Source organism: Crocuta crocuta, unplaced genomic scaffold (genome assembly GCF_008692635.1).
Source record: "Crocuta crocuta isolate KB4526 unplaced genomic scaffold, BGI_CrCroc_1.0 scaffold58, whole genome shotgun sequence".
NCBI classification, from domain to species: Eukaryota; Metazoa; Chordata; class Mammalia; order Carnivora; family Hyaenidae; genus Crocuta; species Crocuta crocuta.
Window position 1 is genome coordinate 1,426,138 of NW_027532417.1, and position 27,863 is coordinate 1,454,000.

The 27,863-nt window shown below is 38.8% G+C and overlaps 1 protein-coding gene across 1 annotated transcript in view; it reads right to left on the bottom strand.

Moving 5' to 3' along the window:
* ERICH3 (glutamate rich 3) overlaps positions 1–27,863 on the bottom strand; it is a 111,708-nt gene that overhangs the window by 70,750 nt on the left and 13,095 nt on the right. Inside the window, 4 exon segments of the mRNA XM_077779001.1 lie at positions 717–845; positions 2,683–2,754; positions 6,455–6,580; positions 14,934–15,027. Of these exon segments, the coding sequence (XP_077635127.1) occupies positions 717–845; positions 2,683–2,754; positions 6,455–6,580; positions 14,934–15,027 (421 nt within the window).

Below are 27,863 nucleotides of genomic sequence, written 5' to 3' on the forward strand. Positions count from 1 at the left end.
AGCACAAATATAAGTATATGGCCCACCATGATATATAGTATGACTGAGTTTGTGTGCATAAATAAGTTTTACAGATAAGGTGAGAGTGGAGGGAAGAGCAAGACAAAACCCAGAGGTCAGAAAATATAGAACATATGTGGAATGACTCATGCTTCCACAAACTTGCTGCATTGTAGGGTGCTAAAGGGTAATCATGAGGGGAAATATTGAGTTGGTTAAATTGAGGTCATATGGCTTAGAGTTTTAAATGTCAGGTGAAAGAATCTAGGTTTTTCTAAACATGTCACAGAGCCAGTAAAGGCATTTGAGTATATAAGTAGCATAAGTAATCCACACTTTAAGAAAACAAATCTATGGGGCACCTTGCTGGCTCAGTTGGCTAAGCATCCAACTTTAGCTCAGATCATGATTGCACAGTTTATGAGTTCAAGCCCTGCTTTGTGCTGGCAGTGCAGAGCCTGCTTTGGATTTTCTCTCGCTTGGACTCTCTGCCCCTCCTCCACTTGCACTCTCTCTCTCAAAATAATTTAACATAGGTGAATTATTGACTATGGGACATTCAGTAAAGACAGCTGAACAGATACAAAACTACTTTGTCATTCAGTAGGATTCAGAGAATTATACAGACAGATACTCAGAAAGCATTCTTTCTGAGAGTAATTGGAAATTATCAATTAGTTGGAATGGTACATGACAGAGTGTTTAATATGACTTACCAGTGTTATTGGACTGGAATTTCCTTCATCAACCAGAACACTATGGCCACGGTTAGTCTTTGGGCCAACTGGGGGGTGGGGAGACAGGATTGGCATGTTATTTTCTATAGACCATCTTGTGGATTCTCCCTAGAATAAGAAAGTGATTTAACAAGTTGATGCATAATTAGTAATGTAATTACTAAACCTGCCTGACAAGTAAGAGTTAATATATTATTAAAGAAGTCCTTTCTCATTACTTTTGATAGTGTTCCTTCTGGGGTGCCTGGGTGCCTCAGTCGGTTAAGCATCCAACTCTTGATTTGGGGTCAGGTCATGGTATGATAGCCATGAGATTGAGCCCTACGTCTGGCTCCATACTGAGCGTGGAGCCTGCTTGGGATTCTCTCTCCCCCCTCTCTCTGCTCCTCCTGTGCTAGCTCTCACTCTCTCTCTCTCAACATAAATAAACATTTTATAAAAGTGTTCCTTCTGAAGTCTATCATGACAGTCAGAAAAAGTTCCACAGCTGTACTGGGGCATTGGGTGTGGTCGTGAGAGGCAGAAATTTCAGTCTCCTATGGTGGGAGAAACAGCTGTACTCAAAGAAATAGCAATGGATACAGTGCATCCTGAGTTTTAGCAATAATGCTATTTATTAATCCACTTTAAGCAGATCACTACAAGAAGCACAATGCTCTTCACAACTCTGATTAGTAAAGACTACCAGCAAATATTACTTTACTCCCTTAAAAAATAATTAAATCATGTCCCAAGCAAGAGGGCTGCATATTACATAAAAGGAGGCTAAATTATAGGTCTTTCACTAAGTACAGCTATAAAGTGAAAACAGTTATAGATACAAATCACAGAGAGAGGAACTGAATGTCCGTCAGGAATTTCTGCCACTGTTGTAACATGCCTGTGTGTCTGGCAAGCTGAATGAGAGTGAACCACACACTGCTTCAAGCAGTGTTTGCTACTATTTCCAGTGGCCATTCTTCTCCATGAGCATTTCATCAGTAAGTCAGAGAATCTATAACTCAGTTCTTGATGCTGGAGAATATTGGCAAAGTTGAATTAACCACAGATCTCTACACACCTTCTATGATCTTGAAAAACTGTCCCATCTACTGTTATTTAACACTTTGCTAACAAGATTATCTTTTGACCACGACAAAATAGATTTGAGTCTATCAGGCAAGAGGGAAATATGACCGTTTTCTACAGCAAGTTATTCTACAGAAGCTTTGCAAATAGTCCTTAGCCTGTGAAATGTGTCTTAGGCCCCACATTTGTAATATGACACAGAAAATAAAGAATAACATGTGAGTTTGAGTGGCTTAAGAAATCGAATAAAACTGCCAACCTAAACTGAAGCCTTTCAAGCATGCTTAATTGAATCTCTTATCATCTTGATTCAAATTTATATGTTTTGTAAGTTCACTTCAAAGAAGGGATATCAAATACAAAAATGGAAAAACAAGGAATTTTTAAATGCCTTGTACAGAATGTTTAAAATCTTAATGCTTTTATTTGCCAAATAGATCTTCCCTGCCATCTATTTTCAAGGGTCATGTTTGCATGAAAATGTGCCATTGGATAAGTTTTAGAATCCATTTTCCCAATCACTTTGGGAACATCATCTATTTTCAGCTTTTTAAGACAAAGAACAAGAATCCTATGGTGTTTATCACATATCAATCAAGAAAAGACAAAAGCAAAATTTCAAACTTGAAAAGAATGTTTTCATGTTTCCTTTGAAAGGTTTGTACCTTATAAAATTTATTTTGCACAATAAGCTCCTATTTTGCCCAGATTTTCTGAAATAATGGTGGCCAAGGTATAGTCTTGGTGAAACCATCACCTGACTTCAGCTGAGTTACCCAAAAGTAAAGTGCCTCAAAAAACTTCAATAATAGCACCATTGGCTTTTAAACTCATAAAATAATATTATGAAGTAAAAGAGAATTGTGTAGCTCCTTACCTTAAATCTCTGAATTCGTTCCTTTCTAGCTAAGGTCTCCAGTTTTTTCTTTATTTCAAGTTGATGGTAACGCTAAGCACACAGGAAAGAATGGAGGAAAAGATCATATCAATTATAGCCAAGAGTTTTTTAGAGGAAAATAATCCCACCAGCTAGCTGTATTCCTGGTGCCCCCACCTCTTGTCATTTAGATGGAGAAGAATCACCTGCATACATGAGCAAGTGGCAATATAAATTGGTACAACTCTTTGGAAAACCAATCCCTAACATAAAGTGGTGAAAAGGGTCTCAATCGTTCTAAAACTAGGAGGAAATTGGGATTAAAAGAAAACATATCTGTGTTATACACAATGATGCTACCTGAAAGGATTTTTCTCTTCAAAGCAAAAATTCAGAAGCAATATAAACCTTATAGAGAAGGGTTACCTTTTGGCCACATCTGTATAATGGAATAGAATATAATAATTACAATAAAATTCATAAAGAATTTGTTTAAAAAAAAGTTTGAAAATGGATGTAATGCAGGAGCAAAGTAAAATTGAATTGATCATACTTATATTGTGTGACTGCCCATGTGCTAGGAAGATGCATCATGGACACCATCTCCTTTGGAACAATGCTGATTGCTAAGTGGTCTCACTCCACAAGTGTAGAAACTGAGGCAGAAGACCATGAACTTGTCCCAGGTCACATATTTAGTCAGTGGTGGAACTGTAATTTGAAGCTCAGTCTATTGGACACTAACTTCCTATTTGTTTGGTTTTTACTTATTTACTTATTTTTCACACAACCGTGTCCCAGTCATAACAAAGTATATTTTTATTAATGTATACATATGAATAGAGACTAAAAGGAAATGTGTTAATAGCAGTTCTCTCTGAGACAAAGGATTTTATGTGGTTATTTTCCTTGATATACTTTCTTGCATTTTCCTAATTTTCTGTAATATATTATATTAATTATATAATTTAGAAATAGGAGCACCTGGGTGGCTCAGTTAGTTAAGCATCTGACTTTGGCTCAGGTCATGATCTCACGGTTCGTGGGTTCGAGCCCCACATCAGACTCTGTGCTGACAACTAGCTCAGAGCCTGGAGCCTGCCTCAGATTCTGTGTCTCCCTCTCTCTGACTCTTCCCTGCTCATGCTGTCTCTCTCTCCCTCTCTCTCAGAAATAAATAAAAACGATTTAAAAAAATTTAGAAATAAACCCCATATGAAAATAATGTGCTTACAATTCTATTTGAAATCATTCAGACATATTTGAGAGCATTTTAAAGAGTGGTTTTATCCTGTATTTTTGATCTCTTTGTGCTGCCGTTAGGATCCCGCAGACTCAATCCTTCCCTACCCAGGTATCATCCACCTCTTCAGACACTTCTCTTTCTTCTATCCCTCTTCCTTGGTCTCTCACCCACTGATCACCATTTTGTTAGATTCGCTACTAGTCATTTTCCATCTTCCATTTATTTCTAAGTCTCTGCAGCCCTCTCTCCTATTGCCCCTCCTCTTCACCAAGGCCACCAACGTTTTGCCTCTGGGTCAGACCAGAGTCCTTTTTCCCCCAGTACTTACCTGTTTAACCATTGTACGTGCAGCTTGTGAGAGCCTGCTGGCTTCCAGGACACCTCTCCATGGAGCCCGGGTTTCTACCACCGAGGGCTCCCTCTAACTCCCTGCGGTAGGTAATTCCTGAGCCCCAGCAGTGCACCGCAAGCTAGCACCCCCAGAGTTGCTCTGGCGCCTTCTCCCCACTCCATCCTCATTCAGTGTCAGTCTCTCTCCCCCTTCGCATCTCCAGGGACAGCTGCCTTTCCCCAGCGTTTCCTTGACTGCTGTGAGCCATTACCCTTGGGCAACAGCTTCCTAATTGACCTCCCACCTCTAATCTTTTCCACTTCATTAATCCATCTCCCACATTTTTAGCAACATCATCTGTCTAATGCTACTCTGCTCATTTATTTCATGCCCCTGCTGAAAAAACATCTCATCACCTCATCACCTATGGTCCAGACCTAGTTAGCAATTGAAGGCCTTCCAGAAAGCAGGCCCCAGCTTACTGAAGAGTGCCTCTTCCTGCCCCTCCTTCAACCAACCTGCCTTGCAGTGTGGCCTCAGTGAGCTTCCCTGCCCATCCACAATGGTCTTTCCCCTGTAACATTGCACCTGCTGACCTCGCTATCTCACATGTTTTTCTCATGCTTTCACATGCAGCCTCACACAGGCTTCAAGATCCAGTTCAAATAGCAGGACCTCTGTTCTGCTTCCTCTGACTTTCACAGAAGCAAATCATCATTCTCTACTTCCCTGAACTAGGTCTGTTTTCCCTCTCTTCTACCATTTGATCACTTTCTACGGTATGTTTTTGCTTTTGTTTTTTTAATTTTATATCTCATAGCTATGTCTCATAGCTATGTCACATAGCTTCATACTGGTATGTGGTAAGCCTACAATTAATGATAAATGTCTGTGGTATGAACAAATACATGAATGCTAATATAACAACATTGGTAAATAGCATCAGCATAAACTAAATGTGAGACAAATGTGACAACTTAGAGACAGCTATTCTATTTGTTAATTATATTAATATATTACATATCATNTATATTATATATTCCATATTAACACTTATCTAAGATATTTATTCCAAATTTTAAGTATATATAAAGACTCTTAAGTAATAGCATATTCAACAGTTATGATGTGTAAGTTACATGAAAGTGGAGAAAACCAAAACTTTAAGGATCAAAGCTAATACAAAACCTGGTGTCTATTCGCTGAACATGAAAGTAAGAATACATTAATCTACTATACTATTTTTTAACATTAGTTGCAGAATTGCAACTAATACTTTTATAAGCAAGTGAATTTGAATTATTCCATATAACTCATGCACATTTATAAAGCATAAAATGAATTCCTAATTAACAGATCCTATACATCTTATCTGAATGCAACGCTTGTTCATTTTAATGGTAACATAATAATAAATATTTTCAGTGCCACTACACTTAGTATTGGTTTACTGGTGATTCTACAGTTGTTCATAAATGTTTACTGCACTCACAGGTCAATGATTTTACCAGCCAAGCTTTCTGATTTACTGCTATATGGTCAAGCCAAAAAGTGACATGCTTTTTCAAAGAGATTAAAATGGTGTTGATGCTTGAAACTATAAGTTCCATAGAGCAAGGCTAAAATAATTTATCAAGTTAGCTAGATATCCTACTAAAAATGCCATGTCAGATTTGACAAAAAAGTTGTTGATGCTTGGTTTATGAATCTACGTTGACCAATGTGGCCTAAAGTGGGAGGGACAGCAGATGTTTCAATGCCTAGTCCCTGAAATTTAGCATACGGCTCAGCTTCAGAACCTTAAAAGAATAACAAATCTGAAATAATTCATGGCAGTGGAATTACTGATATTTAAGCAGATGTCATTTTTTTTTTAGCAAATGGAAATTGAGGTACAGATGGTGAGGGCTGGTATGTTTTAGAGTAGCCATTAAGGATTAAAAATCTACATTTGTTAAATTAAATATCACAAAATATATAATGATGTCCATATTTTTCTGTAACTGAAACAGAGAAGAGCTTACTTCAGTCTCTTGGCTCCTTGCTACCCAGAGATTATAGAGTATTTCTCAGGGCACCTTGTTCCATTCCTTTTTAATGAAATACAGGAGGAATTCCTCTGTTTCTGAGTACAGAAGTAGTATTAATTATCATATTAGAAAATATCTGTTATAAAGAAAATGTGAATACTTTACCTCCATATCAAGAACCTTATGGAAAATAGCCTGAGCTAGGCACTCCCGGATATATTTTTGGTGATCCCTCTTCATGATATTTAGTTTGTATTCTTTTTCAGAAAGTATTCTCCCACTTCTTGTGATCTGTTTCATGATAAAACATATATGGAAATACAAAGCAGAAAATGCATTGTTTGTTACCATAAATGGAGAGACGGCATGACAAAGAGACAGAGAGAGTGGCAGCGTCTTCTAAGCCTAAAAGAACATACTACTATGGTTGATAAACTTTCACTCTTAATGAATATTTCATAAAGGAAAAAAATCAGTCTCATGTACCATCATTGAAAAAACACACACAGGTGGCGCACTTGGCAAGGTTTTCATTAGAGTCACAATTTCTCCTTGATGGAACCCAGGTGTTCTTTTCATGTCTCTTTTTTGGGAAGAAGAGGTAGAGTGCTACCTTGAAGCAATGAAAAGGAGCAGTGATCACAGGACTGATGATCTCACAGGAAATAACTTTGAAGGGCAAAGCATGTAAGCTATAGAGGTTCTCATCAGTTTGTTTTAAAAACAATTGGTTTCATTACTTTATTTTCACACTGTTTTTTCTCCTTCCACTCTCCAACCCAGAATGTAATTTAATATGTTGTGAGTCAGATTTCTTTCAGAATATGCAGTGCTGCACATATAAAAGAGTCCAGATTGCTTTCAATTGGCATCATTGAAAATGTCAGGAGTGGTAGTTTCTGGTTTTTATTTACGTGTTTTTCTTTGCTTTTAATCCTTCCTGAGAGCATATTTGTGGTATTCTTCTGTATATTCTGTAAATAGAGGGGCTTATCCTTCCTGGATTGTTGATCTTCTTCCTTTCCACTTAATTATGCCCTGCTCTTTCAGGTCTAACCCCAGCCCACATATTTCTTAATTTTGAAAACTGTAGGTTTTGAACATTGTTGTGGCAACATATTGGAGTGCTGGGACCAAGGAGATTTGTGTTACAGGTGACTGGTTACTGACGATCTTTTTTAATATCTTTTTTTCCCCTTAATGGAAAAAGGGGACGTGGTTCTAGAAAGTGTTTCCAATCACAACTCAGTTACAGTCTTTGAGATGTGTTGTCCACTGGATATCATGTAATATGTTTCCAGCTGAGAATAAATGTTGAGAACGTCCTGTACTGTGGCTCCCTCCTCAGTTAATAGGTGTCCCTGTTTCTCCCGCTGGGAGATCTGATCTCCCTAACTAGACTGGAAGCTCCTATAAGGCAGAAGTTCTTAAATTTGAGCTCACATCAGAATTACCTGGACAAAGTGTTGAAAATTGATTGGTGGGCTTCACTTTCCAGCTTCTGACTCAACAGGCCTGGAGTGGGGCTCTAAAATTTGCATCTAACAAGTTCCCAAATGATGCTCAACACAAATAAGTTCTAGAGAAATCTTCCTTTTTTGAGTTGTCATGCACATAACCAATGTTCAATACACACTTGCTAATGATGCTAATAAGTAAATAAAAAGTCCTTTCCATTTATACATAAAGCTTACCAATTGTTGTTATTCAAAGAGGGAATGTTAATAGTAACCACAACAATTGCAACAAGCATTTATTACACATTTCTTATTGCTGCAACAGTCCTGAGGACTGGGTATCATTATCTTCATTTCACAAGTGAGGAAGGTGGAGCTGAGCAAGTATGTGATTTGCCCCAGATTCTATGACTTGTAAATGGCAGAGCCAAGTTTCAGCCAGGTTTGTCTGATAACAAAGCCCCAGGAGACAAAAAGCAAGCTCTCAAGAGATCTACGCCAGAGTTCCAAGCACAGAAACAACAATTAGAAACATAATTCATATCCTTTCAACACCATGGCAACAAGAGTTAAGGAAATTCATTGCGTTTTAAGAAGGTAAACAGCTAAAATCATTACTCACACACTTTGTAAAACCACGCCTATTTATTCCAGTGGAAAACTGTAGTATTTTTTAAAGATTTTCACATTGAATACATTTAGAAGAATGGAAATTTTGTGGAAATGATAGCTTTAGAGCTAAGAAAAGACACTAATGTCATCAATAAACCATCCAGGAAATGAAAGTTTTTAAAATTCAAGGGGAATTTTTTTTCTTAAATAGTTTATTGTCAAGTTGGTTTCCATATAACACCCAGTGCTCATCTCAACAAGTGCCCTCCTCCATGTCCATCATCCCCCCTCCCCTCTCTCCCTCTCCCATCAGCCCTCTGTTTGTTCTCAGCACTCAGGAGTCTCTCATGGTATGCCTCCCTCCTTCTCCCCAATTCTTTTTCCCCTTCTTCTCCCCCATGGTCATCAATTAAGTTCCTCCTAATCCACCTATACATGCAAACATATGGTATCTGTCCTTCTCTGCCTGACTTTATTTTGCTCAGCATAAAACCCTCAAGGTCCATCCATGTTGCTACAAATGGCCAGATTTCATTCTTTCTCATTGCCATGTGGTATTCCATTGTATAGATAAACCACATCTTTTTTGTTTTGTTTTGTTTTATTTATTTCTGAGAGAGAGAAAGATAACATGAGCAGGGGAGTGTCAGAGAGAGAGGAAGACACAGAACCAGAAGCAGGCTCTAGGCCCTGAGCTAGCTATCAGCGCAGAGCCGGACATGGGGCTCAAACCCACAAATGTGAGATCATGACCTGAGCCGAAGTCAGATGCTTAACCGACTCAGCCACCCAGGCTCCCCAGACCACATCTTCTTGATCCATTCGTCAGTTGATGGGCACTTAGGCTCTTTCCATATTTTGGCTATTGTTGAGTGCTGCTTTGAACATTGGGGTACATGTGCCCCTATGCATCAGCACTCCTGTATCCCTTGGGTAAATTCCTAGCAGTGCTATTGCTGGGACATGGGGGAGTTCTATTGTTAGTTTCCTGAGGAACCTCCACACTGTTTTCCAAGGGGCTGCACCAGTTTACATTCCTACCAACAGTGTAGGAGGGTGCCCATTTCTCCACATCCTTGCCAGCATCTAGAGTCTCCTGATTTGTTCATTTTAGCCACTCTGACCAGCGTGAGGAGGTTGGTTTGTATTTCCCTAATGAGAAGGGATGCTGAGCATCATTTCATGTCTGTTGGCCTAGATGTCCTCTTTGGAGAAGTGTCTGTTCATGTCTTCTGCCCATTTCTTCACTGCATGATTTGTTTTTTGGATGTGGAGTTTGGTGAGTTCCTTACAGAGTTTGGATACTAGCCCTTTATCTGATATGTCATTTGCAACTATCTTTTCCCATTCTGTTAGTTGCCAATTAGTTTTATTGATTGTTTCCTTTGCCATGAAGAAGCTTTTAATCTTGAAGAGGTCCCAATAGTTTATTTTTGCTCTTGATTCCCTTGCTTTTGGGGATGTGTCAAGTAAGAAGTTGCTGCGGTGGAGGTCAAGGAGGTTGTTTCCTGCTTTCTCCTCTAGGGTGTTGATAGTTTCCTGTCTCACGTTCAGGTCCTTTATCCATTTTGAGGTTATTTTTGTGTATGGTGTGAGAAAATGATCTAGTTTCATTCTTCTGCATGTTGCTGTCCAGTTCTCCCAGCACCATCTGTTAAAAAGGCTGTCTTTTTTCCATTGGATACTCTTTCCTGCTTTGTCAAAGATTAGTTGGCCATACATTTGTGGGTCCAATTCTGAGTTCTCTATTCTATTCCATTGGTCTATGTGTCTGTTTTTGTGCCAATACCATACTGTCTTGATGATGACAGCTTTGTAGTAGGGGCTAAAGTCTGGGATGGTGATGCCTCCCATTTTGGTTTTCTTCTTCAATATTGCTTTGGCTATTCAGGATCTTTTATGGTTCCATACAAATTTTAGGATAGTTTGTTCTAGTTGTGAGAAGTCTGCTGGTATAGTTTTGATTGGGATTTCATTGAAGGTATAGATTGCTTTAGGTAGTAATGACATTTTAACTATATTTATTCTTTCGATTCATGAGCAAAGAAGGTTTTTCCACTTCTTTGTGTCTTCTTCAATTTCCTTCATAAGTTTTTTATAGTNTCTGTAACCCAGGAATGAATCCTGCTTGATTATGGTGGATAATTTTTTCTATGTGCTATTGGATTTGATTTGCAAGTATCTTGTTGAGGATTTTTCCATCCATATTCATCAAGGATATTAGCCTGTAGTTCTCTTTTTTTGGCTGGGTCTCTGTCTGGCTTCGGAATCAAAGTGATGCTGGCTTTGTAGAATGAGTCCAGAAGTTTTCCTTCAATTTCTTTTTTTTTTTTTGGAATAGCTTGAGAAGGATGGGTATTAACTCTGTTTTAAATGTCTGGTAGAATTCCCCAGGGAACCCATCTGGCCCAGGGTTCTTATTTGTTGGGAGATTTTTGATAACTGATTCCATTTCTTCATTAGTTATGGGTCTGTTCAGATTTTCTATCTCTTCTCATGTGAATTTTGGTAGTGAGGGTGTGTTTAGGAATTTGTTCATTTCTTCTAAGCTGTCCAATTTGTTGGCATATAATTTTTCATAGTATTCCCTGATAATTGCTTGTTTTTCTGAGGGGTTGGTTGTAATAAGTCTATTTTCATTCACGATTTTGTCTATTGGGGGGCTTTCTCTTTGGGAAGCCTGGCTAGAGGTTTGTCAATTTTGTTTATTTTTTCAAAAAACCGACTCTTGGTTTCATTGATTTGTTCAACTGTCTTTTATTTCTGCCCTGAGTTTTATTATTTCTCTTCTCCTACTGGGTTTGGGGTGCTCTTGTTGCTGTCCTTCAAGTTACTTTAGGTGCGCTGTTAGATTTTGTACTTACACTTTTTCTAATTTCTTGAAATAGGCCTGGAGTGCTATGTACTTTCCTCTTAGGGCTGCCTTTGCTGCATCCCATAGAGGTTGGACTGTTGTATTTTCATTTTCATTTGTTTCCATATATTTTTTAATTTCTTCTCTAATTGCCTGATTGGCCCATTCCTTCTTTAGTAGGGTGTTCTTTAACCTCCATGTTTTTGGAGGTTTACCAGACATTTTCCTGTGGTTGATTTCAAGTATCACAGCATTGTGATCTGAAAGTGTGCATGGTATGATCTCAATTCTTTACGTTTATTGAGGGCTGCTTTATGTCCCAGTATGTGATCTATTTGGAGAATGTGCCATGAGCACTTGAGAAGAAAGTAAATTCCATGGCCTCAGGATGTAGAGTTATGAATATATCTGTCAAATCCATCTGGTCCAATGTGTCATTCACCTCCATTGTTTCTTTAGTGATTTTCTGTCTAGTTGATCTGTGCATTGCTATTAGTGGAGTATTACAGTCCTCTGCTATTGGCATATTCTTATCTATAAGATTGTTTCTGTTTGTGATTAATTGTTTTATGTATTTGGGTGCTTCTGTATTTGGTGCATAGACATTTATAATTGTTAGTTCTTCCTGATGGATAGACCCTGTAATTATTATATAATGCCTTTCTTCATCCCTTGTTACTGCCTTTACTTTAAAGTCCAGTTTGTCTGATAGAAGTAGAGTTACTCCAGCTTTCTTTTGACTTCCAGTAGCATGATATATATTTCTCCATNTATATTTTTCCTATTCATCACATTGAAGATTTCCTGCCATTCTTTTCTGGCCTGTCAAGTGTCAGTAGATAGGTCTGTCACCACTCTGATAGGTTTCCCTTTGTATGTTAGGGCCTTTTTAACCCTAACTGCTTTCAGAATTCTCTCTTTGTCCTTATATTTTTCCAGTTTCACTATGATGATATGTCGTGCAGAAGACCGATTCAAGTTACGTCTGAGAGATATTCTCTGTGCCTCTTGGATTTCAATGTCTGTTTCCTTCCCCAGATTGGGGTAGTTCTCTGCTATAATTTGTTCAAGGACTCCTTCAGCATCTTTCCCTCTTTCTTCCTCTTCTGGAACTCCTATGATATGGATATTGTTCTGTTTGATTGTATCGCTCAGCTCTCAAACTCTTCTTTCATGTTCCTGGATCAGTTTATCTCTCTTCTTTTGGTTTCCTCTTTTTCTATAATTGTGTCTTCTAATTCACTTATTATCCTCTCTGCCTCTTCAATCCATGCATTGGAAGCTTCCATTTTATTTTGCATCTCATTTATAGCATTTTTTAATTCATCACACCTATTTTTAAGCTCCATAGTCTTTGTAGCAATAGTTTCTCTGATGTCTTCCATGCCTTCAAAAAGGCCAGCAATTAATTTTATGACTATTGTTCTAAATTCTTGTTCAATTATATCTATTTTGAGCAGTTCTTCGCTGTCATTTCTTCCTGGAATTTCTTTAAAGGAGAGTTCTTCCGTTTCATCATTTTGGCTAGCTTTCTGTCTCTTGTTAGTTTTAAAAACTTGTTATGCATTCTGCATCTGCGAGTACTGCTATATTAAAGAGGCTCTTTGATTGTCCAGGGCCTGTCCATTCAGGAAGTATTCTGTGAATGGTGTTTCTTGGTCTCTCTTGTTGAGACCTTGGTTATTTTATTTCCCTCCACCATGGATATTTGGGACTCCACCATGTGTGCTTTGGCTTATTTCTTGGGGAGCCCTGGAAAGGAAAACAGACAGACAAACATACAGGGAACAAAGGCACACAAACACACAGATAAATCCAACAAACACGCAAACCAAAAGGGAAAAAGAAAAAGAAAGAAAAAACAAAGAAGGGAAAAAATAAAAAAAAGAGGAAGGAGGAAAAACAAATAATAAAAATTAAAATTAAAAAAGAATAAAGAAAAAAAAGAAGAAAAGAAAAGCAAAATGAAAAAAAAAACAAAAGGCAAAGGACAGTCTAAAAGCATAAAACCAGAATTCCCAGCTACAAGAGCAGGGTGTACGCAGTGCTGATGGAAGGGCATATACAAAGAGAGAAATGACAGGGCAGGGAGGAAGTGAAATTGGACGATGACCAGACAGAGAGACTAAGAGCATTAATTCAGAGAGAGACAGAGGAGAATATGGTAGGAGGTGAAGAGAAAAAAACAGAGATAATGTAACTCAGAGAAACTATATAGTCTGATTACTCCAAAGAGAGAGAGATAGAAAGGTAGCAGTGGAGGTGTAGAATATATATCTCGAGAATGGATTAAACGTGACTGTTTAAGCAAACCAATGACCAGAGTGCCCAGTCCAGCAGAGGGGAGGGATACGAATGAGACAAGGGAAAATATATATGAATAGAGAGAATTGATCTAGAATTAATCAGAGTAGTGCATTCATGTTGGTCTTGCCCCACGCTCTGGTTAAAAAAAAAAAAAAAAAAAACAAATCTCTAGCAGGGATGGGCATGGTTTGGTGTAGACAGGTCTTATGCTCCACTGCGTCCTGTGAGCCGCTCCCTGAGGTCCTGCCTTGATAGTTGTGGAGAGACAAATGGCGGCGCCCCAGTCCCTTCTCGAACCATGCATTGCAACTCACTTTTTTGGGTCCAATCTCCCTGTTATGCAGGGTTAGCCAAGGTGGGCGGTGCTCTATGTCCCAAGCCATGCTTTGTTTCCAGATCTTAGTCCCTGCGCCCCATCGGTATCTCCAGAAATAAACCCTTATGCCAAGTCCCTCTGAGCAGTGCAGTTTCAAGTCTGTCGCCTCCCCACTGGGGATGGAGCGGAGCTAGAATAGCAGCAGAGCGGCTTCAGGCGCGCCGCTTCCCCTCCGGGTCGAGCTGGCAAGCCGAGGAGCGGTTTCTCCCGTTGCCTGGGACCAATGTGTCCAGCTCAAGGTCAGCTGCACAGCTGGAAACCGGATCCCTCTGTGTCCCGAGCCAAATTTTTCTCTTCTCCAGGGACAGGGACAGTTCCTTGAGGAGTTTCAGCTGCTCTTTCTTTTCCCCTTGACTTACCGTGGCTCCCCGCAAAAGGGGCTTCTTCCCCTCCCTCCGTGTCTCCGGTCCTGGACCATTTTTATCTTCCCCAGTTCACACTCACACTATAAGGTTTTCTCAGCGGACTCTGTCTCCTTTTCCTCCCAAACTCCTGGATTCTGTAAGGGTTCCTATGGCTTCCGGCCTTCTTCGTTTGAGAGATGGGGGCGAGTGAAATGTATGGAGCTCCCTATTTCTCTGCCATCTTGCCTCCTCCATTCCACAAGGGGAACTTTTGAACTGTTCATGTCTTCCACACCATATTCTGTGATTATTAAAAATATATTTTCCTGAAGACAGTAAAGTCTTCTCTGTGCTTAATCCCTAAAAGTTCCTGGCTCATAGAATGTGTCCAATGAAAACGTGTTGAATAAATAAATGAGTTAACAAATAAATAAAACATGCTATTGGAAGCTCATAGGGTTTTTCCTCAATAATTTATAAGTAGCCTTAGTAGTCATTGTGACCTCTCTTCCTGTCTTTTGAAACACAGCTTCAAAAAGATAATCAGAGCTCTGGAAAAGAAGTAATTTTTCTAAGATGTGGGGGTTTGGGGGGGTAGATGTCACTGATTAGCTCAAAGAGAAAACCAGAAAAGGGAGGAAATTACTGGATTCAATGAAACAAGAGGGCAGGTAGGAAGCAAACCAAATCTTACCAGCCCTGATCTTAAAAGATGCCGTCTTATCCTTGTGTTGTTAAAATATCCAGTCAGGTGTTTATCAGTAAGACTATTATATGCTGCAAGTAATCTGGAAGAGAAAAATGAAACCATTAAGGTTTTATGAAGTGTTGCTCGATAACCAAGGCAATTCTTGACTTTCTCATCCCCAAATTGTGCATAATCATTCACTCATCCAGACAGACAGTTATTCATGTGTTTAATAAACAGGTATTGAGCACTTACTGTTTTCCAGGTTTTACGATAAGAACTGGAACACAGTCCTGACACTGTTTATTTTGCAGACAAGTATGCAAATCAGGCATGAACAATAAAATTGGGCATGAAAAATCCAACAACAGAAATAGGCATCACTCATGGGGACACAGAGAAAGAGACCACCAACTCCAGTTGTGTGGTCTTCACACAAGCAGCCTGATGGAGAACTTGGGAGTTCCTTCAGAGGACTCTTCAGCTTCCTGTTTCACCCTAAATTCTAACAACAAACACGCACACCTCCTCAACATATTCTTTCATGTCTTTGGCACATGACGCACGGTACCTCTACTGCCAAGGCTTCTCCCTGACCTGTTAGCTAGTGGATAAGACCCATGATTCACAATCATCTCTTTCCAGGAAACATTTCCTGATACAAACTGGATGTACCTTCCACTCCACACCCCTAAAACATTGAGTTATATTACAGATCATTGGAAGGTCAGAATTGTGTGTTATTCTTGGTATCCCTATAGATGTTATTTACTGTGTTCCCAAATAGTGATGTTTCAATAGATGAAAACACAATATTGCTTGGGACTCATTCTTACTGGTATAAACTGCTAAATTTAAGGTCAGCAGCTTAGAATTCTTAACTTCTAGATAGATAGATAGATAGATAGATAGATAGATAGATAGATAGATAATCTCCAAACAATGTCATTAATTCCACATCCTCCAAATCCCCACCTCTCCCCAAAATTCATAAATTACTTTTGATTTTTAGGGTCTTTTAAGAATGAAAAGAAAACAAATTGATATTATACCTGGGTCTATAAATCAAAATTTGAAGCTATTTTTTCTAAGTTTTAACTTATTCTTTACTGATTATTATCACCGTACAAAAGCATATTCACATACATTTACATGTAGGCATATATGTTCATCCATATATGTCCATATAGATAAATGTGAATATATGTACATATATATGTATATATACAGAGCGAGATGAAGACAGAGAAACAGACAGGTAGAGAGAGGCAGAAAGAAAGAGAGAACACACAAGTCTAAACACAACCCTAAAATAAGGCTGCTTTTAAAAAAGTGTATACCCTATTACCTGCAACAAAGATTACAGTCTATACATCTTATGAATAGTGGATCCTTAACTTATTTGGAGGCCAGAGCAGGGACTCATATTATAGAATCTAGTAAATGTCATTAGTGACAATTTTATTTAGCTGCCTTAATTACATGGAGATGGTATTGGTGACCTTTTCCTTTCTCTTTTCTCCTTAACGCCCATCTTAGGAAAGCTATATGCTGTCAAATGGTAAGGAAAGTTTAATTTTGTCCACAAAAGACACTGAAAGCGGTTACAAAGCCCCGAAGGCAAGATGCCACATGAGGGTTGCCGACGTGTGAACAACTGCGGAAGCCATTATTTCACTGGGTTTATGTAAAAAGACAACCTGAGGGCTTCAGTAATGCACATACGAAACCAGCCCCAGCTAATGCTTTGAAACTATCTTTTAAATGAACTGTCTTGGAGTCCTATAGTTCATCAAAGGTTTCCTGTCTTCAAAAGGTCAACACTGTATCCCTTACCCTTTCTGAATCTCAGAATATCTTTTCAGCAACTCATTTCAGAAAGGTGAGCAGGTGTCTCTCGGTCTTAACAATCATGATTCCACAGTTCACAGATTCTTAAGATAAATCATTAGACAGATATAATATACAGTCTTTTGTCTGTTTTTCAGGCTCAGGTTTTAAAAAAAAAAAAAAGTCAATAGTTTTAGGATAGCTATGAGTGCTAAAACCCTGATTAAATGAAATAGGGTCAAAAAGTTAGGATAACATAAACTTTAACTTCCCTACAGACTGAAAATAATCCCCTTCTTTCAATTCAGAATTTGTTGCTATATTTAGGTCCTAAGAATAAAGGTTAGCGAGCTTTGGCACCACCTCATCTTAATTCTTCTCTCTCAGGCTCCTACTAAACGAATTTGTGTCCATGACACCTCTCCAGTCTTACTGAAAGGTCCAGTTGAGTTGAAACCTTTGAACACATCAGCTTTCTCACCTTTAGGAAAGACTGAAAATCCCTGGCTGGGATGCCATTTGTCGAGCAACTCTTTCCATGACTATCACTTACAACTGGCCTTGGTAGAAAAGCTGAAAAATAACTAGCTGGGTGCATTCAGGGTCAGTCATTTCTTTTTCAGCAGTGCCTAATTTATTTTTTTAACTGAAACTCTAGATTAACAAACTGATAAGAAACTGTACTAGAGTAAACTCTATATGGATTTAGTAAAACACCTGTTATGGACGGAATGCCCGCCCATTCATATGTTAAAGTGCTAACCCCAGTGTGATGGTATTAAGAGGTGGGACTTTGGGAGGTGATAAGGTCAGAGGGTAGAGCCCTCATGAATGAGATTAGTGCCTGTATAAAGGGAACCCAGAGAGCTCCCTCCCCCTTTCCCCATGTGAGGATGTAGTAAGAAAATGGCAACTTATGAGCTAAGAAGTGGCTTTCAGAAGACACTGAATCTGCCAGCACCAGCCTCCAGAACTGTGAGAAATAAATTTCTGTTGTTTCAGCTAGTAGTCTATGGTGTTCTGTTAGAGCAGCCTGATGGTACTAAGATAGCAATCAATGCAAACATTTTTATTGTATACATTTAAATGTACCCTGTTCTGACCATGAAGCCTCCTCCACAGGGAGATGGTAGTAATCCTGTGTCTCAGCCCCAACCAGGGTCTGTTTGATCCTTTCTGCTCTGCTTCTCTTCATGTGTGCTTGGTATGGGTTTGTAGCCTCCCTTTGCATTTACTCAACTACAAGAACTTTACTGACCCAGCCACAAATTGAGATTGGTAGAGTTTTTCTAATGTTTCTGCCTTTGTCCTCTCCATTCATTGCTACTGTTTCCCCAACACATACACCCTTTGCTTTTCTTTCTTGTACTCAGCAGAGCCCTGGGCTGGATGAGGTCACCTCACCTGAACTTGGTGATTGTGTTGGTGATTGTGTAGCACCTGGAGCACTCCACTCTCTTTGTAACTCACTCTCTGCATTTCAGGTCAAAGCTGGACTTCTGGTCACACTACCCAGTCCTGAGATCCTCCCCTGCTGCCATCCATAGGATCAACAACTGCACTGGTCACACAATTATCAGGCCACTGTGACTGTATCATTTAAAAGCCATGCTGTTCACACCAAGTCCCACAGCTAAACGCCCAGACCAGCCTACCTCACTGGCTTCTTTATTGGATGGACAAGACTGCTTACTCACCTCCTGGTCTCTGGGTAGAGAACAACCCGCCATCTGGCGCAATGCACCAGGGAAAACAGTAGCCCAGGAAACAAAGCAACCCTGTCCCTTTCCTCCACTTCGATACACACCCGATATTCCTGTGGTGCACTGGGATTAGAGGAACAGGCTGTTGAGTTGTTGGGAGTGCTGCCTTCCCAGCTGCAGCCCTTCAACACTTAACCCTCGAACCCATGCTGTGTAGAACATATAAAAAGGGCTCTGAAGTAATAAAGTTGGGGTTTCCTATCAATCATTCCATCTGCCCCCAAAGAGAGACTCTATCCCCAGAAAACCCCAACTGAACAGACAGACACTATAATATTATTAATCACAGACATTTATTGAGCACTGACTATTTCCAGGATATTCCATAAGGTACTAGGGATATAGAGACAGCACAGACCCTGCAATGCACTGAGTTCCCAATTTAGTGGGGAAGTGTGTGTGCACATACAGAGTGCGTGCATATGTGTGTGTGTGAACATCTGGGCATCCTTCATTTCTTCTGTGTCATAGGCTGATTCATTCATAAATAGATCATGAGTGCTTATATGTCTCTGCGTCAGATTCTGTGCCCTAAACTGGGCAAGGAGTGTAATATTCCCATCTCACACTGAAGATTACAAACACCCCCACATACAGAGTCTCATGTGATTTCTTTTAGGTCCTTATTACAGATCTTCCATCTTCCTAAAATGGAAAAGCTCTAAAACGAGATTATCATTTAATGAGTCAGTCCCGGGAAACCTGACTAAGGTAACAATTTTTCACAATCACAGTGATAGAAGAAATTCTTTGGGCCTCAGCACTCTTGAACCCCAACCTCCTCTCCCAGAGATGCTTGTCCCCACACTGTTTACCCTTGGTGGGAGGGACAGATGTAGTGATTAATGCTCCAGCTCCAGTTCAATACTGGCTTCACCATTACTGGCTCCATAACTGAGAGCAAGTGACTTAACTATGTCTCGATTGTTCTACCTTCCACAAAACACTAAAACATGAACACAACTCAGCCAAGTTCTTTGTCACTTTCTAACAAGGATCCCCTTTCTTCCAGTTTCCATTCACATGTTCCTCATTTCTATCTGAGACCTCATCAGAATGGTCTTTACCATCTGTATTTCTACCAACATTCTGTACACAATTATTTATGTACTGTCTGAGAAGTAAGCTTTCTCTCCAGCTCTCTTTTCTTTCTGTGCTCTGACCAAAATCACAAGACAGTCCCTTCACAAGAAGTCCCTTGGCAAATCATATATCTAACAGAGCATTAATATCCAAAATATATAAGGAACTCGTACAACTCAGTGGCAAATAATAATTAAACATAATAATAATAATAATAAGAGTAAGAGTAATAATACAAATAAAAATGAGAAGACCTGAATAGACATTTTTCCCTCAAAAGCATGCACATGGCCGACAGGTAGATGAAGGGATGTGCAACTAATCATCAGGGAAATGGAAATCAAAACCACAATAAGATATCACCTCATATCCGTTAAGATGGCTATTATCAAAAAGGTAAGAGATGAGTGTTGGTGAGGATGTGGAGAAAAGGGAACACCTGTACTGTTGCTGGGAGTGTATATTGGTGCAGCCACTGTAGAAAACAGTATGGAGGTTTCTCAAAAAATTAAAAATAGAATTCCCATATGATCCAGCAATTCACTTCTGGGAATACATCCAAAGAAAATGAAATCATGATCTTGAAGACATATCTGCACCTCCCCCTCCATGTTCCCTGCAGCATTATTCATAATAGACAAGACATGGAAACAATCTAAGTGTCCATCAATGGAAAAATGGATTTAAAAATGTGCTACACACACACATACACAATGGAATATTACTCAGCATTAAAAAAAGGAAATCCTGCCATTTGCAATAACATGGATGGATCTTTAAGGCATTATACTAAGTTAAATACATCAGAGAAAGATAAACACTGTATAATCTCACTTGTATACAAAATTCTTTTTTTTTAAAGATCTAATGGACTGAAGCTCCTGGGTGGCTCAGTTGGTTAAGCATCCAAATTTGGCTTAGGTCATGATCTTGTGGTTTGTGAGTTTGAGCCCCATGTCAACTTCTGTGCTAACAGTTAGCTCAGAGCCTGGAGCCTGCTTCAGATTCTGTGTCACCCTCTCTCTCTGCCCCTGCCCTACTTGCTCTCTGTCTCTTTTTCTCTCTCAAAAATAAATAAATATTTTTTAAAAATAGGAAAAAAAGGATCTAATAAACATAGAGAGTAGAATGATGATTGTCAGGGATTGAGGGTGGGAGAAATGAAGAAATATTGGTGAAAGGGTACAAATTCCTACTGATAAGCTGAGTAAGCTCTGGGGATTTAATGTACAGCATGGTGACTATAGTTAACAGTGTTGAGTGTTGTATTATAGAGTTGGAAGTTGCTAAGGAAGGAGATCTTAAGTGTTTTCACAACACCAAAAAAAAAAAGTAATTATGTGAGGTGATGGATGTGTTAATTAAGCTTACTGAGGTAATCATTTTGCAATATAAACATATATCAAATCATCATGTTGCACACCTTAAACTTACACACTTCTATATGTCCATTACAGCTCAAAAAAGCTGGGGAAAAGAAGGTTTGCACCTCAAAACTTTTAGTCTCTACCCATTACCAGTTCCAAACCTACTTCCACAGTTTTAGGTATTTGTTATAGCAGCATTCCACTCTTCGGTACCAATTTCTGTCTTAGTCTGTTCAAGCACTGTCACAAAACAGACTAGGTGGCTTAAACAACAGGCACTTAGTTTTCACAGTTCTGGGGGCTGGAAGTCTGAGGGTAGCGTGCCAGCATGGGCAGGTTCTTGGTGAAAGCCCTCTTCCTGGTTGGCAAACAGCCACCTTCTCTTTGTATTCTTCACAGGGCACACAGAAAGGCAAGTTCTCACTTGTCTCTTCTTATAAGGGCACTAATCCCATCATGAGGGCTCCGTCATCTCAAAAGCACCAGCTCCAAATATCATCACATTGGGGGCTGGGGTTTCAACATATGAATCTGAGGAGGATGCAAGCATGTGGTGCATAACAGAAGGCATCATTGTCTTCAATTTGTGGATAAGGAAAACAAGCCTTAGGTGAAATCACTTGCTAAAGACCATATAACCTAAAACCTGTTCCTGATAATATTTGCCAAATCATAGGGAAACACCACTCGCAGGGGCTTGCTAAGGTGGGGACCAGGATGCTATGTATGATGACAGAAAAATAAGAATCATGAAATATTCACAGAAAAATGTAATTCCATAAATTCTCCAGTATAGAAATAGAAAATTTTTAATGAAAATTCTTACAGACAAAAATTAATAAATACATAACTCATTTATAATTGGCCATATCATTAGCATAAAAGCAAAGTACCGAAATCTTTAAATTATCTTATTCTTTAATATATATTTCTGTAATTTGCTTTAAAATACAAATTTCTCTAGCAAACCTGTTCAGAGAGCATGTAAAGAATAATTTTGACACAACCAGTTTTACTTAGCTCAAATTGTGACCTCACCCATTTGAATTAATGAAGCTTGTACTAATTTATTATTGTTGCTGTACCAAAGTGGCACAGATTAGTAGCTTAAATAACACAAATTTATTATCTTATACTTCTAGAGGTCAGAAGTTCAAAATGGGTTTCACTAGACTAAATTCAAGGTGTCATCAAATCCACATTCCTTCTGGAGACTCTAAGGGAGGATCTTTTCCACATTCCAGAGGCTCCCCATATTTCCTGGCTCTCCTGGCCTCCTTCCACTGCCCAAGCCAGCAATGGCCAGTCAAGTCTGCACCATCAGTGCTGAGTGGGACTCGATCTCACAAACTGGGAGGTCATAACTTGAGATCATCATGAGATCATGAGATATGAGATCATGGCCTGATCAAGACTTGGAAGTTCAAACAACTGAGCCACCCAGCACCCCAGGTTCTGGCTCTTCTGCCTTCCTCGTGCCTATGTAGACACCCTTGTGATTACTTATATTAGGTCCACCCACATTAGTCAAGAATAATCTTTTATTTTATTTTAATTCCATATGCCAACTTAATTTCCCCCTTGCCACATAAATTAACATGTGCACATGTTCTGATGCCTAAGACATGGACTTTTTTGAGGGGCCATTATTCTGCCTATCATGAGGCTTTGCCTATATACCAGATGCCAGGGAGCAGAAACACTGGATGCTTCATGTTGTGGCAATTAGGCTATAACACATATTTTCTGATACCCATGTTCAATCACGCCAGTGATCCTCACTTTCAAAAAGGACGCTTCCCAGATGGAAGAAGGTACATCCTGGGTACCACACCAGGATATACAAAATAAGCTGGAGCCTAAATTTTGATGTGCCAAATGTGAACACTGAGGCAAAAGAGCAAGAGGTACACTATGGAACAAATATATTCAAACAATATATTTTTCTTAAAAAATTTTTTTAACATTTATTTATTTTTGACAGACATAGAGAGACAGAGCATGAGAATGGGAGGGGTAGAGAGAGAAGGAGACACAGAATCCGAAGCAGGCTCCAGGCTCTGAACTGTCAGCAGAGTGCCCGACACGGGGCTCAAACCCATGAAAAGTAAGATCATGACCTGAGCCGAAGTTGGATGCTCAACCAATGAGTCACCCAGGTGCCCCAGTATATTTTTCGTATAAGGATAACAATATAGAGATAACTTCTTTAGGGGAATCTAAAATGTAAAATAACAGATTAGCCCATAGGATGTAATTGTATTCATGTCAAACACTAATTAACCAGCACTTAACATATTTCATTAAATTCAAATAATTATTATATGAAACACTAAGAAAGAAGAAAAAGTTGCCAATTACACTGCAGCACGCTACTGATGTAAGCACAAATGATTTTAGTAATGTTAAAATGTGAAAAAATAATCTTAGCATTGACGAAATAGGTTACTATACATGCTTGATTACTGCACATGTAAAGAGATATCTGAGGAAGAAGGAAAGAAGACATATACAAGAATATGGCAGGGTTCCTACCATTAAAAGCCTCAAATTGATGGGTGCCTGGGTGGCTTAGTTGGTCAAGCATCTGACTCTTGATCTTAGCTCAGGTCTTGATCTCATGGTTCATGAGTTTGAGCCCCATCTCTGGCTCTGTGCTGACAGTGTAGGGCCTGCTTGGGATTCTCTCTCTCCCTCTGTCTCTGCCCCTTCCCTCTTGTTCTCTTTCTCTCTCTCTCTCCCTCTCTCAAAATAAATAAATAAACTTTTTAAAAAAGCTTCAAATTGAGGTTAGAAGATTTTACACATTAAAAAAAATCACAAAGCATACAAAAGTATATTTTAAAAGTAGTAACTGTGGAGTATTGGAGCTGACTCATACTGGATCTAATGAGATAATGGTTAAAATTTTCAGGACTTTGCAAGCCACTGTTAGCTTGAAATTGGCCATTGTGGGAATAGTTACACTATAGAAATTAACGGACTCTATATAATTCAGGGCTCTTTTTCTTTCCGAAAAGCCAATTTACCAGCACACCACTAACTAAATTTCAAAAGTAAGTGGCAAAATACATCATGGGAGCTATTAAATAAAATGATTCATTATATGAGTCAACATACAGAAGTATGCCTTACATAGTATTATCCAGAAATTCATCTTCTATATGCAATATTTGACCAAAGGGGTTTATATACCTGTTCAACCATTTCCTATCCCCGACAAAAAGAACATGGGGACTCTGGAAAACACATTGACATTTGTCAGCAGCATTTCAATCAAGAAATTTTATGCAAGATATCTCTTTACATTGCCACAAATGGAAAGGTTCAACTCACCTACCAATCTGGAAAAACTGATTATATCGTTTTATGCTCAACAAAATCAAATGAGACTTAGGAGAATGAGCACAGTGTTATTACTATAGATGATCAAGATGTGCTTCACATTTCAGAGGTCACTAAATCTGCAATTTGTAGAGTCTGATAGTGTTCAAGGAGGGGCTACCTTAAGTCTCCACTGCCAAGGCAGGCTTCTAGCAATGGCAACCGGATAAAATGTTTCTGCAACTTACTTATCAAGTCCTTGTATTTGTATGATTAAACAAATCACAGAATATTGTGGTTTGATTGACATTATGTTACAATTCACAAACAATGGAGCTCCATCTCCTGACCCAAATGGCTTTCTCACTGTCCATCAAAAAAGACTTGTGAGAATCCAGAGAATTTCAGCTCTGTGAGGAAACTCACCATACTCAAGCCAACAAACCAAGACTAAGATTTTGAATCTCAGCAAGATTCTTAGCAAAGAAGTTAATAAAATCTAGTTATTTGGGGAACAACTTCCCCCCCAAAAATCTCTGAAAACAGTACAAATAAGCAGAAAACCAAAGAAAAATTAAACTATATAGCTTCCTATCACTGAAAACTGCATGTCTGTCATTTAAGAATGAGAAAATTTAAGAAATACATGACCAGATACCTTAACTCTTAACAGGTGCAATGATTTTCCTGTAGTTATTTAAAACAAATAAATATATATCAAATACTTCAGCCCAAAGTAAATTTGATGAGATAAAAGAAGGATGAGATTTGGGGCTAGAAGGCTTGAGGTCAGATTCTAATTCTGCACTTTACAGGATGCATGACCCTGGAGAATTCAATCTTTTTCCTTTTGCAATTATCACCAGGAAGTTAAACGCTGTGACTGCTTCCTGAAGTGGATGATCTAAGTTTACTGGTCTGGAAATATATTTACCTGGAGCCATAGGATTATTTATAGTAATGACCACATGAGGTCTAGTCACCTCTCTCATTTTATATTCAGGACACTGAGGCTAGATTTATAAAAGTAGGCATAACTTATCAGTAAACTCAGATCAAAGGACTCAAAAAGAAGATGTCTGAATGTCACAGGAATTCTCTTAGAAGAGACAGTCCCTTTCCTAAGATCCTTGTCTCCCTACCTTGCACCAGAATTTCTTTCATCATGTTTGATCGCTCCTTTTATTTTTATTTCTTTTATTTTTTAAGACTTTTTTTTTTTTTTTTTAGAGAAAGAGAGAGGACGAGTGGGGTAGAGGCAGAGAGAGGGGAGAGAGAGAGAATCTCAAGCAGGTTCTTTACTGTCAAGGCAGAGTCTAATGCTGGGCTCAAACTCACAAGCTGCAAGATCATGACCTGAGCCGAAATTAAGATTTGGACACTTAACCGACTGAGCCACCCGTGATCACTCCTCTTAGATTCATATAAGAATCCTCCCCGTATTCCTCTTGCAAACTGTACTGTGGTGCCATGTCTACAGTAAGCACTCTGCCACTATTTGTTGAATGAATGAATGGTTAATGGAAACAAAATCTATTGGCCCAATTCCTTGACATATATCTTTTTAAAAAATCCATGTGTAAGGATCATAACCCCTCTTCTGCTTCAGGATAATAACCAAAGAGAGTTTATACCAAAAGAGGCTCAAAAGCTTGCTTTGCAGAGTTTGGCTTTTTTAAGATTCAGAATGCACAGTGTGGATGATCATGCCAGCAATATGTTTTGTTGTTTTGTTTTTGTCAAGTAAGTGCTTTTGCAGTGTGATACAAAATTGCATTGAAAGAAAAGTTCCTAGGGAAGCAGGACAAAACAAAACAAAACAAAAATCTTTTGAGGAAACTTGAAGAAAGACCAATACAGAAGAGTAATTGACAGAAGGGTCAATTATTTTTCAACTCTTTATAAGAAAACTCTTTGCCAACTAAAATTAGAACATGAGTCTCTACTGCCTGCCACTTCATAGAGGGTGATTGAACTATTATACAAATGATTTTACATTACATTCTTCATTCCTTTTATTTGTATCCAAACCTGCCAGATCTCTGCAATTATGCTAAATATTGACTTACAATTTCTCTCAGCTCATTCCAATGATGCAGACAGATGAGAACCACAATATTATTTTACTTATAGCCTTAATATGATGGTTTGAAGTGACTAGTAAAAAAAAAAAAACCCACTCTCCAACGGTGCTGACCACTGGTAAGATAGTTTTGCAATGTTCACAGATGAGGCAATAAGAAAACAGCGTGTGGGGAGTCAGTAGGCCTAGGCCTCCCCAAGGTTGACAGTTCCCAAAAAATGAGGTTTGAGCCTCTAAGCTCTTCTCTAGATATGTAAGAATTTCAGTTCTTTGGACAGGAAAAAAAATTGTGGCCACTTAAAAAATATGCAATAATAGAAAAATAGTATACAAACCAAGAAAGATAATGAAGTTGTTTAGAGAAAAGATGACAGGGGGGAAAGTTCTAGAGACCAATAACTTTCATCACTATTATTTATTGATCACTTATTTTTTTGTAGTGCTCACAGTAAACATTCTATATAACATGAACTATGTATTTTAATTCTCAAAGCAATCCTGCAAATTATTGTTATCTGCTTTTTTCACAGAAGAGTAAACTAAGGTATAGAGTGCTTAGATAAGTAGCTTACATCTAGTTAAAGATAGATCCACAGTTCAAATAAGGGGCTGTTCTGCTTTAACCACGACACTGAACTGTGTTATACAAGGTAGTCCATAGTCCTAAAGAGCTCAACCTAAAGAAGAAAAAGTGTATGGGGGTCAGATATGTGAACAGTTGATCTATGTAAGATACTCAGAAGGCAGGATCATCTAAAACCATGAATGAAAGTACAGCGAGAGCAGTTTGGCTCAATCAAAGGAAAATTGTTTAAAAGTCAAAGGAGTGGCTTGTAAGATGTCATGCCCAACAAGCCTAGGACTGGATGGTTTTGTAACAGCAGTGAGGGTTTTAAGTGGGGAAATAGCATGACTAAATCATTTTAAGTCTCCTTTTAATACCAAAATCTTCCTGTTGAGTCTTGAGGAGGCAGAGGATGGTAGTTGAGAGTTTCACTTCTCAAGTCCAATTCCCTGAGTTTGAATCTTAACCATTTAACTATCTCAGCTATTTAGTAGATTAGCAATGAGGAACAAGGTAGTTAACTTCCCTGTGTCTTATATCTTCCTCTGAAAGTGGAAATAATAATAATAGTGCTACTTTAGAAAGTCATTTGGAGCATTAAATGAATAAATATGAAAAAAATTATCAAATTACCAACCACATACTAAAAGTTCAATGGATTTTGGAAGTTATCAATGAGTTGATGTACTTCAAGAATTAAAGTATTAGGGGGTGCCTGGGTGGCTCAGTCGGTTAAGCAGTCAACTTTGGCTCAGGTCATGATCCCACGGTTTGTGGGTTTGAGCCCCGCGTCGGGCTCTGTGCTGACAGCTAGCTCAGAGCCTGGAGCCAGTTTCAGATTCTGTATCTCCCTCTCTCTCTGACCCTCCCCTGTTCATGCTGTCTCTCTCTCTCAGAAATAAACTTTTAAAAACATTAAAA